Genomic DNA, 12386 nt, shown 5'->3' on the forward strand with positions numbered 1-12386 from the left:
TAAAATTCATTGATTGTATCTTCTTTAAACCAATATCTTAAGTCAAATGTTTTAATTATGTTGTTTGTTTTGAATAAGCATTATTATTTGAAAAGATATTCAGTATTTAAAAATAAACGTCACAAATACAAAATTTTTAAATTTCTTGTTACATATTCAGTAGAAAAAAAAAAAAACATTTAGCAACCACAGGAGAGTTTCGCACAGCATTCTAATTTAACAGGGTTATAATGGAGGAAATTTTAACGCAAGCAAAGTATTGCCAAGTTGATGATATTGCTCTAAGTTGATGATATTTTAACAATTTGTCAATAAATTTTCGTCTAAAAAAAAGAGGGTATAATGGATAGTAGAATAATTTAAATTAGGAAAAAAATTCAAGCTTCTCTTTAAAATTTCCTGATTTTTCCAGATTTTAATCCAAATTTCTGTCTTTTTCCAGTATAAAAAATTTCCCTGATAATTCCAGGTTTTCCAAGTGGGTGGCCACCCTGTAAATTCTAAATGGTTTTTGTATATGTACAGGGTATCTGTTACATTTTAGATTTTCATATTCATGACTAATTCCAAGAATTTTTCATGACTTAACGAAGTTACAATTTTCTCTGACAAAAACACAACAATAAATTTAAGAAAGCATTATAAAAACAGTCATTGAATTGATAGATATAATCAAAACTGTTATACTCTGCATCTTCATATTTATAGATTTTAAATTTAAAAAACAGAGTAAAGAAAGAATTGAAGTAATAAAATAGCTGAAAAAATACAAAAGTGAACAATTTTTCTTTCTTTTTTTCTGCAGAATTACATTCTAAACACTTTTCTTGCTCATCCGAAAGGAAAAAAATACTCCTGATATTTCTGTTCTCATTTCGGAACAAAAAAATTCGCCAATGACTGTGACATCGAGTCACAAGTTTAATTTAATATCTTTTCCAATTTTTGTTAATTCTAGATGCAATTCTTAAATTTGCCGATCCGATTCCTCTCACCCCTTAAGCTTTTTACAATTGAGACACTCTCCCCCGTAAATTCCTTTCGCTTCCAACCCCTTTTTTTCTTGGAACAACACCTGCTTGCCGGTATCTTTGATCTCCGCGTGTCATGTAAATACTGGATGTGTTTCTCAACCGTAACGTTTAAATAAAAATGGATGAAACATCTCAACTTGTAAAATTTGTATAATTCTACTTTTACTTTCAAAATAAGTAATACGACTTCAACTGTAAATTTTTGTTTGGTATAAAAGGAGCGCGAAAGATGAAGAGGTGCGTCAGAAAATTCATCGACTCTTAGATACCATCTCCCGTGCGGAGAGTTTTTTTTGTTTTGATTTTCTTTGCCCTCCTCTCTTTGAGGGACAGAGTTTTAATTTTTTTGATGGCTTCGACATTCCCACCATTGCGGCTTCCCCAAAATGCTGCAAGATTGGTTTGGCGTTTACATATTTATTCATCCCACAACTAAAATTAAAGCGTTTTTTTATGGAATTACTCCTTCTTCTTCAAAAGATTGCCTTGATCTTCAATAATAAGCAAACTTCATATCTCTTCAATTCAACATGTACGAAGGTAAAAGTTCCAGTTCTTTTTTGAAGTTCACAATGAAGATCAAAGATACCGGCAAGCAGGTGTCATTCCAAGAAAAAAAAGGGGTTGGAAGCGAATGGAATTTACGGGGGAGAGTGTCTCAATTGCAAAAAGCTTAAGGGGCGAGAGGAATCGGATCAGCAAATTTAAGAATTGCATCTAGAATTAACAAAAATTAGAAAAGATATTAAATTAAAGTTGTGACTCTATGTCACATTATACCCCCCACCGCAGAAAAAAAAAATTTGAAAAAAATACTTTGTTTTTTTTTTGAAAAAAATTAATAATTATTGCCAAAAAGAAAATTTATTCCAAAAATTGAAAGGGGTAAAAATTAAATTAATTATTCACAGCCTGCCACTCCAGTCCACTACCTTTGCACTTACTGATATTCAGATGCTACATATAAAACTACATATCAAACATTTTGACAGTAAATTAGTCTAGAATTAGGAATTCTGTGCCCCAAACATACAGTTACAATTGTTATCACAACACATACATATAAACAGCTCCACATGGCGGAGTCGAGATTACGAATGAAAAAAAAAACAATCTTAATTGTTTGCTAAAATACTTTTTGCATACACAATAGTCAAAACATGAAAAACATTAGAATATGCATGGTTACATGCAAATGGATATGGCATTAAGATACCTGTAACAAAATATTCAGACTACCTGAAGTAGACTGCAAAAATCATCTTCAAAGAAAACGTTAAGGAGATAAAATAAAATAAAAATGTATAAATGAGTATTTAAAATCTCACTTAGAAAATGTGAAAAATTGTGGGGTAAAGTATTACTCAAATGATTCCTTGCAAGTAGGAATGAAAAAAAAAATATTATTTGTATGCTGAAAATTATTATGAAAAAATTATAAAGATGCAAACAAAAGAAAAAAGATCAGGCTACCTTTGTAGACTGACAGTATTCCAAGCTTAAACAAAAGAAAAAAAAAATTGTACAACTACATTTTGTACAACAATCCATTAATTGAAAATTCCGAAAAAAATTAAAATCAATCGAATACGACTGATAATTGGTATTCCGAGTTAATGACAGCGCCCGCCCTTATCGCCTTAGGCTTTTTTTCTCTTCTCGTGAAGAATACGAGCCATCCATCTGCTACCGGTCACGCTCCTGCTGCATTGGTTATGTTCTAGTTATCCAGAGTGATTGTGCCCTCATGATGCTGTGTTCATCTGTGTTTTGTCTTCCATTTAAAAATAGAACTCTCTAATAATTCCTGCCTGAATAAAAGAATTTTAAGTGCTCTCCAAAATGGTATTAATTTTTGATTCGGCTACTGTAAACTTTTTTTGTTAGTGCTTTATGGAGAAAATTTTAGATCTACGGTGACTTCATCATCCTTGTTCTTCAAAAGGCATGTCTCCTTGATCACCCTGATTGTTGTTAATTTTGAATGTATTTTTATTACAAGGGTTTTATTGCGGTATTTTATGTCCGCCACTATCATGACAAACCATCAATTAACGTTTACTTTTTGTCAGTTTTTTTATTATTTAAAAAATTAGCCTTTTTTATTTTTTTGGTAAATTATCTAATTTTTTTTGTTTACCCAACCTTTAATGGGACACTATGTGAAAGTCCTAACAGCGCAATGACTGGCTTGCCTTCAGCTAAAATTTTAAATTGATAAAATTAAAATAATAACAAAAATTCTGAAATCACAGAAGTTTAAAAGATAATTCGCTCTAGAAATGATGTTTTTTCTTTCATTTTTTGAAAGAACACCATAATTTTTAAAGAACACTATAAACACATTTCATATTTTAATCAAATATGACTGTGAGTGGGGATTTTGTTACAAATTCAGATGTTTGGAACACTATGAAATTGGGAGGGGGTAAATTCTATTTTAAAAATTAGATTTTTTGACGACCTAAATCCATGACTTTTCATGATTTTTTTAAAAAATAGTTAAAATTGCGACATTTCATGACAAATTTTGTTCAATACCAAAATTCATGACTTTCCATGACTTTTTATGACTTTCCAGGTGTGCGGATACTCTCTATGTATGTTTTTAGTTCTTAATGGAGGGAAAATAATTAGCTGCTTAAAATAATTAAAACCGGGGAATGGTTCAAAATAGATTGGGAATCACTGCAATAAACTTAGTGAAAAAATTAACTTAAACAAATCAAGCACTAATTACTATAATGTTATAATGATATTAGGAAAAGTACTAACCATTTCTAACCCTTTGTACATTATGGGCAATAAGAAATCGTTCCACCCAATTGTCCATACTTTGTAGCACCCATTGGTGAGCAATTTTATTTTTAGGAACTTGCATAGTTAACCACTCCATGCACTGTTGTGGACAATATTCAGCAGTCTAAAAATATTAAAAACATTTTATTACTAAACATACAGTGATATATAAATATTGATAAAAAAAAAAAGAAAGAAATAGATTGACTATCTTTCACAATATTTCGGGTTGATACCAGTTAGCAAAATACCTGCCAACATTGGAGGAATAAAATAACCGAGATTTTACCAGCAACATTTTTTTAAGCTATGAATAATGTTTTGATACATCATGCAAATCAAAAAGAGAAATTCAAAATTGGAAATAATTCAAGCAATTACATTTAACAGAAAATATGAATCTTTATCTAAAGAAGATTGTTTAAACCATTATTTATAATTACTTAAATTATTTTATAACTGTCGTTAAATAGTCAACCCAATTTTTGGTTTACGGCTACTAATGTTCAACTCTGTAGCCTTGTGATTTTGGACTCAATCCAAAAGACAAGGGAACTCCCGGATCAGTCAAGTACTGGGAGAAATTTGCCTTCATGGAGGACTATTTCATTTAAATCACTTTTGAAATTAAATAGATAACATTACCCCGAATTGTAGTATTCCATATTTTAATTTTTCTTGCCGCTTAAAAGCAAGTTTTTCTTTAACACTTTTCATATTGCGACATTGTTTTGCTTGAGGTAGAAAATACAAATTGTTTGTTTTAAATATTACTTAGAAACATTAACTCTATTTCACTGAAAAAAAAAGAAAGTGCTCACTTTCCATCAAGCCAAACTTCTCCAAGTTAGTAATAAATCATTTAATAAATAATTAATAGTGTATTTTATTCTTCTGATTGAAAAATGACATAATCTAATTTTTTAAAGAAATTGCAAACATGCCAAGGCAGAAAAAGTAGAACTTAGTGTGGTAACATACAAAATTAAAATAATAATTTTCAAAGTACATAAAAAACTTAAATTAAAAATTACAATTTAAAAGAATTATTATATTTAGCAAAATATAAATTAAACTACAAAAGATTTTTTTTATAAACATATTCACTTTAAGCAATAAGACTTTTCTGTTAGCTGTTTCAAAATCTCCTTACATTTCAAACTCAGAATTAAAATTATTTCTTACTAAGAGAATCGGAATAATTAATATTTTGTTTACCAAATAGTAATTTAATCAACACACTTTTTTAATCACAACTTAATATTTTTAATTTAAGTGCCACACAAATTTTAATTCAACGAAATAAAAAAAATAATTAGAGAATGAATCTCAGTCGACCATTTTAAAAAGTCTGTGTTTAATGAATTGTTAATTGAATTAAATTCATTTTAAATCAATTGTACAAAGCGATTAATTAAAATTTTTGGAACAAAATCTCCTTCTTATAATTTCCTCTTCCAAAAAACATCAATTAGCATATGACCCCTGATTTTTTTTAAAATTTCCTAATGGCAAAATTTATATTAGCTAGTTTCTTTCCTTTCATAATAATACTCAAGAGGCTTAAAAAATCTGAAACAATAAATTAATTAGAATATACAAGTTAATTCAATCACTTTTGTATAATTTGTGGATGGTTTTTAATGTAATAAATTTGCATAATTTTAGAATGGTTATTAATGTTCCATAATGGAAATTTTGGAGAAAAAAAATGGAATTCTATGGATTCAAAGAGCAGCAGCACTTCTGACACTTTAAAATTAAGAAAATATATCACATAAAACTATTAAAGAAAGTTAAAAATGAATTTTTTTTTTTAGTTCTGTAGTTGGTAATAGAATCACTTAAACTCTGCAATGAAAAAATGCTTAGCTTTTCATGAGGATAAAAAAGAATGTACTGCTTTGAAAGGTGAGATTTGTAAAATTGAGAAAATATGAAATTAAATAAAAAAATAAAACTATTAAAGAAAATGAGAAATGAACTAATTTTTAATTTTAGATAATAAAAAAAAGGCTCAGCATTTAATGAGGACAAAAAAGAATGTACTACTTTGAAGGATGAGATTTGTGAAATTGAGAAAATATGAAATTAAATAAAAAATGAAACTAATAAAGAAAATCAGAAATGAACTTTGTTTTTAGTTTTAAATAATTTGCTTCAGTTCTGTAGTTGCTAACAGAATCTATGTAATTCTGTAGTTTTAAATTAAAAGAAAAAAAGGCTTAACTTTTTATGAGGATAAAAAAGAATAAAGTAAAAATGATCTTACTTCCCAAATTCCTTGAATGATGAGATTTGTGAAATTGAGAAAACATGAAATTAAATAAAAAATATAACTATTAAAGAAAATGAGAAATGAACTTTTTTTAAAGTTTTAAATAATTTGCCTAAGTTCTGCAGTTGGTAATAGAATCTATTTCACTCTGCAGTTTTAAATTACAAAAAAAAAGGCGTAGCATTTTATGACGATAAAAAAGAATAAAATTAAAATATTCTTACTTCCCAAATTCTTTGAAGAATGAGATTTGTGAAAGGCGGCATGCCAGGTGGACCTCCAACAAATTCCACCATTAGTGTCAGAAGCTTGAAAAATGATGCATTCTGCTGGGGAAATATTGATATACATATATAATGTTCTTGATACCATCAATATAACATTTTTATAACATTATTAACAGGGTTGCCACTCAAATGTAGAAAAAAAAATTCCTGCGTTTTTCCGGTAGATATTATATACAATACTTTAAGAGGAAACGCAATTACTGAGCTTTCTTGTGAGCTAACTATACTAGTTTTAATTGCTAGTAAAACTTAGAGAAATAAAGGGAAAAGCTAAACAAATTTAAATAATGCTATAGTAAGCTCAAGTCAAAATTCTTAATGGTTCCATCAAAAAATTTTGATGGTTTCTACTGGTTTCTGTGTGATTTATGATGGTCCAACATCATTCGATGGCCATCATCATTCAACATTTTCCATTATGTGTTCATGGTTTTTGACATGCTAACACGCTCCCATCATTCCAGGATGCATTAATACCATCATGGTTAACCATCAAGAGAAGCTTTCTTGTTTGTTCCCTGGAATATACCATCAAAACAATATAGGTTTTTATTGTTGGCCCATCATAAATCAGTCCGACTGAGAAGACTTTAAGACTGAAGATTGTTCCAGCATTTGATTTCTAAGATACTATGATAGAAATTCGTGACTGTTAAACATGAACAAACCATCAAAACAAGTCGCTATTCTTATGTTTGACCATCATAAATAGGTCTGAATTCCCGCATTGAGATGATGGTTACTTATGTTGTTTACTATCAACATTATGTTACGGAAAATCATCAAAAATTTTGACTTCTGAATAAAATAATTTAGTATAGCTGGAATATTAGCCTTGAATATCCCATTCAGTGGTTACCATTTTTTAACCCACAGGTGGTTTAGAAAATGGGCAAAATTGAGTGAATATTTCACCCCCACATACTGTTCCCTTATCTATTAATATGAACAAAATCGGTTTTGCTATGCGGAGAAAACTGCACATTAAAGTAGGAACTTTTTATGTGCAGAGTGGGTTAAATGGCTAAAATAAGAAACAGAATTTCTTGTATTTTCCAAGTTTCTAAAGACCCCCCCCCATCGAAATTCCCTATATTTTCAGGGATGAGATCGGCCAAAAGGCAAAAAAGGTGAATTTTCACGCGAGTAAATCTTACGTGATTTACAGCAAAAATATCAGTAACATATTCTCATCTAGTTTTGCTGATGTTGCAATGCCTATATATAGCAATAATCGTTGATAGAAAAACTGCTACATTTATAGTAACCAATTCTAGAAAAAACTTACTTTTTACAAGAATCACGATAGAGGATTTTAAAATTGCTTTAATATAAATCATGATTTTGAAATCACATGAATGAAATTCAATATTGGATTTCAAAAATACGAAAATACAAATCATGATGCGTAAAGTTCAGATGGCATAATTACGAATTACGATGCATAATTTCTAAATGGTGTGAATCCAAAACCTAATTTTTAAATAATGTGTAAATACGAAAAATAGATGTTGGATATTACAACCGAAAAAACGAAACACGACTTTGGATAAAATCGTGCGAATATGATTCGTTACATAGAATTTTAAAAACGCCCCAATACAAGTCGCGATGTTGGATTTTTAAATCTCGTAAATAAGAATGGCAAAGAACGATACTGAAATTGTGTGAATACGAATCGCAACTTTTAAATCAGGTAAATACGAACTATCTAGCGCATGGCAAAAAATGGGGAAAATCTTATTTTCTGCTTGTAAAAGCTAATAGCTAAAATACGTAGATATGCGGAAGGGTAGGCAGCTACATAGTTTGAATTTTCTATAGATCTTTCGATATATCATATCATATTTATATATCAAATTGGAAATAAATATAATTTTATTTCAACGGCTGAATTTTCAGAAAAAGCGGAGTATTTCTAAAAAAAACTTTAACTTTAAGAGAATCGGAGTTTTTGATAAAAAGGCTGAAATTCGAGAGACAAAAGTGAAAAAGGCGGAAAAATCTCATCCCTGTATTTTCCAGGTTTTCCCTGTGGAGTGGCAACCCTGATTGAAAACTGAGAAGACACAGTAGAGCTTGCTTCTTCCTTTTAAGAAAAATTATGATACCATTCGGCAAAAACTTGGTCTTTTACTTAAATTGATAAATGAAAATAACCTTTAGCTATGCTTAAGTATAGAAAAGAAATAATAGGAACACATTTTTAAGCATAAAGAACATATTTTTAATTATAACTTTATAAGAGAAAAATCAAAGGAGGAGAGTATTTCTGAAACAAAGCAATAGATTATGTCTGCTTTAAAATATATATTCTACGTATGTTAAAACAAGAGATAGCTTTCATTTTAAATAAACCTGAAAATAATGATTATTTTCAATAATTTAGAAATTATTGAGAATAAAGAGCTTGTTACAGACATAATATATTCTGCCAGTTTTCGATTTGAAAGTTGCTAAAAATTAAAATGGCATTTTATTCGTAATAATAAAAGGTGCTAGAAATTGTTTTAAAATTCTCAAGTTCAAAGTCAGCAAATGTCACAAGAGATGATCAAAATTATGAAAATAGAAAGAAAAGAAAATCATATTAAAATAAATTTTAGCTATTTAATACTAAATAAGTACACATAAAATGAAAAAAGATAACTCTATAAAAAAAAAAAAAAAAAACGCAAGACTTACCTCTTGTTGCTTAGTAATGGATGCAAATATCATATTAATGATCTATAAGAAACAAAACATTAAAGTATCAATTATATTTTATGAAAAATAAATAACAATGGATACAGCACCAAAACACAACAGTTAATTATAGTAAAAATTATATTTTATTGAAGCCAAAATAAGAACAGAATTAAATGATTAAAAAAACAGTATATTTGAATACATACCATCACAGCTAGAGCATCATTCCAGCGACATAAGCTAAATATCAGATTGCACGTTTGCCTTATATTGATTCCATCTCGTATTTGCTGATACAAAAATGGAAAACTCTAAAACAACAATTTTCTAACTTCATTTTCACATAAAAAATATAACAATCAAAATACTTTATATATTTTAACATCTTAGTATGTGCACCTCTAATGATAGGGTGAAAATCCCATTGTCAGATTTTTTTCGAGCTTTCTGCGATAAAACTCTCTAGCACGAATATCTTTCGGCAAGATACTTTTATTAATAACAAAGATGTATGTTGTTTAAGGTAACAAAATTGCTATAATTACAAAAAACAATATAATTTTTTTAATTGAGTATGCAATATTTATTTTGTGCATTTTACAAATCATCATCATATAAAAAAATAACTACTAAACATCATGAAATCTGTAGCAGTAATTAATGAAAAAACAGATCAACGACAAACTCATGTGAATTGGACTCTTCAGAAAGGGGTTATTCAAATACATGCTTTGTTTCAAGATTTGATTGTTGTAATAAATAATATCGTAAAAATATATCTGGTTTTAAAAGCTATGCTGAAATCAGAAGCAATAACTGTGAAAAAAAATTGATATAATCATTGCCCTAAAAAGTAAATTATCAAATGCACAATTCGAATTTCCCATATCACTCCGAAATATATCGGAATATCTAAAAGCCACGCGGAAATCAATGTCAATAACTGCCGAAAATACAATCAAAATGTATTTTTGATATCGGCATGAATTGAGTGCCTCAAAAAGTGATTATATAAAGGCGTGATTCAAATTTTGCGTGTAAATTCAGCAGAAAAGCAAACCAAAATTTCTTACTTCCCAAAAGAAAAATCTTTCTGCAAGAACACAGTAAAGTTCTGCAACAATGTCGCCGGGATTCTGACACTGGGGTTAAAATTTATTCAGAATGTATTTTTCTGTTAGTACTACAATAAAATAAAGCTATTTAAAAAGGCTTACTTTTCCACCAGCTACTGCATTGAAGTCATTAGTTGACAGCTGAAGACGTTCTTCATCTCTAGATTTTTCTACCAGAAGAGCTATTAAAGATATCATTTTTTCTAAGGATGCAGATTTATACTTGTCATCAACAGCAGTTACAATATCATCATCTTCTTCTTCCTCCTCATCAGAAAGAACCTCAACCTAAAGTATGAAAGCTTGTTTCAGGGATATGAAATTATATTGAGCAGTTTGATATTCTAACTGAAAAATTTCTATTAATTTTGTCAGGGAGCGTAGCCAAATCTTTTAACAAAAAATAAGCACCTTTCAAGCACTAAAAATGTTTTTAGGCTCAATATATGTTTTACATAATGCAAAAGACTTTACATGGTCATAATAAAATAACTAGTTTCTTACAAAGAACTCTTTTCTTGATCATATTAGCCATCATGAAAAGATCGAGAGATTTTTCGGTTCAATTTTAGAGGGTGGAAAATGAGGCCAGAAATTGAGATGCAAAATGCAGCATAGTTGCACACGAGAGTGCTAGAATCTCACTGAACATACTCGCAAGTGTTTCACCAAACATGTAAAATGTTCATACACTACGGACCAACGATAGGCCTAATTGTGAAAACGTTGAATAGAACAATGAGAAAAGCTCACTTTTGCATAACACGCAGCGAAAATCTACAGGGTAAAGAGAAAAATCTCATTTTATAAAAGGGAAAATTAAGCACTTTTTAAAAACACCCAATGAAAAAAAGCACCTTTAAAATACAAAAAGCGAAAATAACAGGATCGCCACTCATATCTGGAGAAAAAAAATCCTCGTGTTTTCCCTGTAGGTATATATTATACACAATATATTAAGAGGAAACAACAATGACTGTGCTCGTGTGTGAGCTATATTGGACTATGTATATTTATTAGTTTTAGTTGCTGGAAAAACAGCTGAACATACTTAAATATTGCTATAGTAAATGAAATAGTTTAGTATAGCTGAAATATCATGGTTAAATATTCCATAGATTACGCTTTGAGAGGTGACCATTTTTTAAAAGACAAAAATAAGAAACAAAATTCCCTGTATTTTAGGTCATTTTTAAATTCCCTGTACTTTCCAGTTTTTCCCTGTGGAGTGGCAACCCTGAATGAGCACCTCAAAGCAATTTTTAAAAACACTATGCACCATGTTTGTTTAACAAAATTATTAATAAAACCTGATAAATTTTAATTAAAACTGCAAAAACAAAACGAAATGTTGAATTTTTAAAATCGTGGGATTACAAATAATCTTGATGCACAATTTTTAAACCATATGAATACAAATCGCAATGTGTACCTTAAATAAGGTAAATACGAAAATCTATGTTTGATATTCAAAAGGCGTGGATAGGAAGAATGATATTAGCGGATTCCGGCACAGTTTTAAAAATTCAGATTGGCAAAAATCCGCTAAACTAAAAGAATCATGTGTATGTAAGCGCCTCATCAGCGAAACCTTCAAATTTTAGATAGAGGAATTCCGTGAAAATTTCGTCAGATTATAGTTATAGATAAGTTTTGGATTAATGAAACAGAATTTCGGGATGTTCTCGGAATACAATCAATCACCCCTGATGAGCACAAACTAGTGAAATTGGTAATTTTCCATTTTGTCCACACAAGCGATAAGTCGCAAATGCAAAGTCATCAGGCCCTAATTGAGCTGTTTCTTTCTTACTTTTTTATGCGACAAATTTAAAAAAAATAAATAATAATAAAGTAGCAGAATTCACTTGCGTCAGTGAAATGGAGAAGTACAGTGAAATCTTACTGGTTCTTCGAACCAGAGACTAAATTTTCTTAATTTCTATATACCAAATTTTTTATTTAAATGCTAATCTTACATAATCTGATGATTTTTGTCCAAGGTAGAAGCTAACTATAGAAGATATGGCTTCAATTGATAGTAAAAAACTACACTCTTCCTCTCCCATTTTAGCAAATTCAAGCAAAAAAGCGAAATATTCCGTCAGGTGTTTCAAGTGCTGCTTGGCACCATGCTCAACCTATAAAACAAAGAAGTTTATACATTATGGAAAATATAAGAAAG

At 29.4% G+C, this 12386-nt stretch overlaps 1 protein-coding gene across 7 annotated transcripts in view; it reads right to left on the bottom strand.

The window, feature by feature from the left end:
* puf (ubiquitinyl hydrolase 1 puf) overlaps positions 1–12386 on the bottom strand; it is a 183010-nt gene that overhangs the window by 50231 nt on the left and 120393 nt on the right. For 5 of the 7 annotated variants that reach the window (XM_087158629.1, XM_087158630.1, XM_087158626.1 and 2 more), the window contains 6 exons: positions 12181–12342; positions 10304–10489; positions 9293–9397; positions 9084–9125; positions 6336–6440; positions 3810–3957 (listed from right to left, as the gene is read on the bottom strand). In XM_087158629.1, the coding sequence (XP_087014755.1) occupies positions 3810–3957; positions 6336–6440; positions 9084–9125; positions 9293–9397; positions 10304–10489; positions 12181–12342 (748 nt within the window). The remainder of the gene's footprint in view (positions 1–3809; positions 3958–6335; positions 6441–9083; positions 9126–9292; positions 9398–10303; positions 10490–12180; positions 12343–12386) is intronic. The other 2 variants (XM_087158628.1, XM_087158624.1) reach the window with 1 other exon arrangement.

The sequence above is a fragment of the Parasteatoda tepidariorum genome, chromosome 3, assembly GCF_982258835.1.
Source record: "Parasteatoda tepidariorum strain Cologne lab strain chromosome 3, Ptep-v5.0, whole genome shotgun sequence".
Classification (NCBI taxonomy): Eukaryota; Metazoa; Arthropoda; class Arachnida; order Araneae; family Theridiidae; genus Parasteatoda; species Parasteatoda tepidariorum.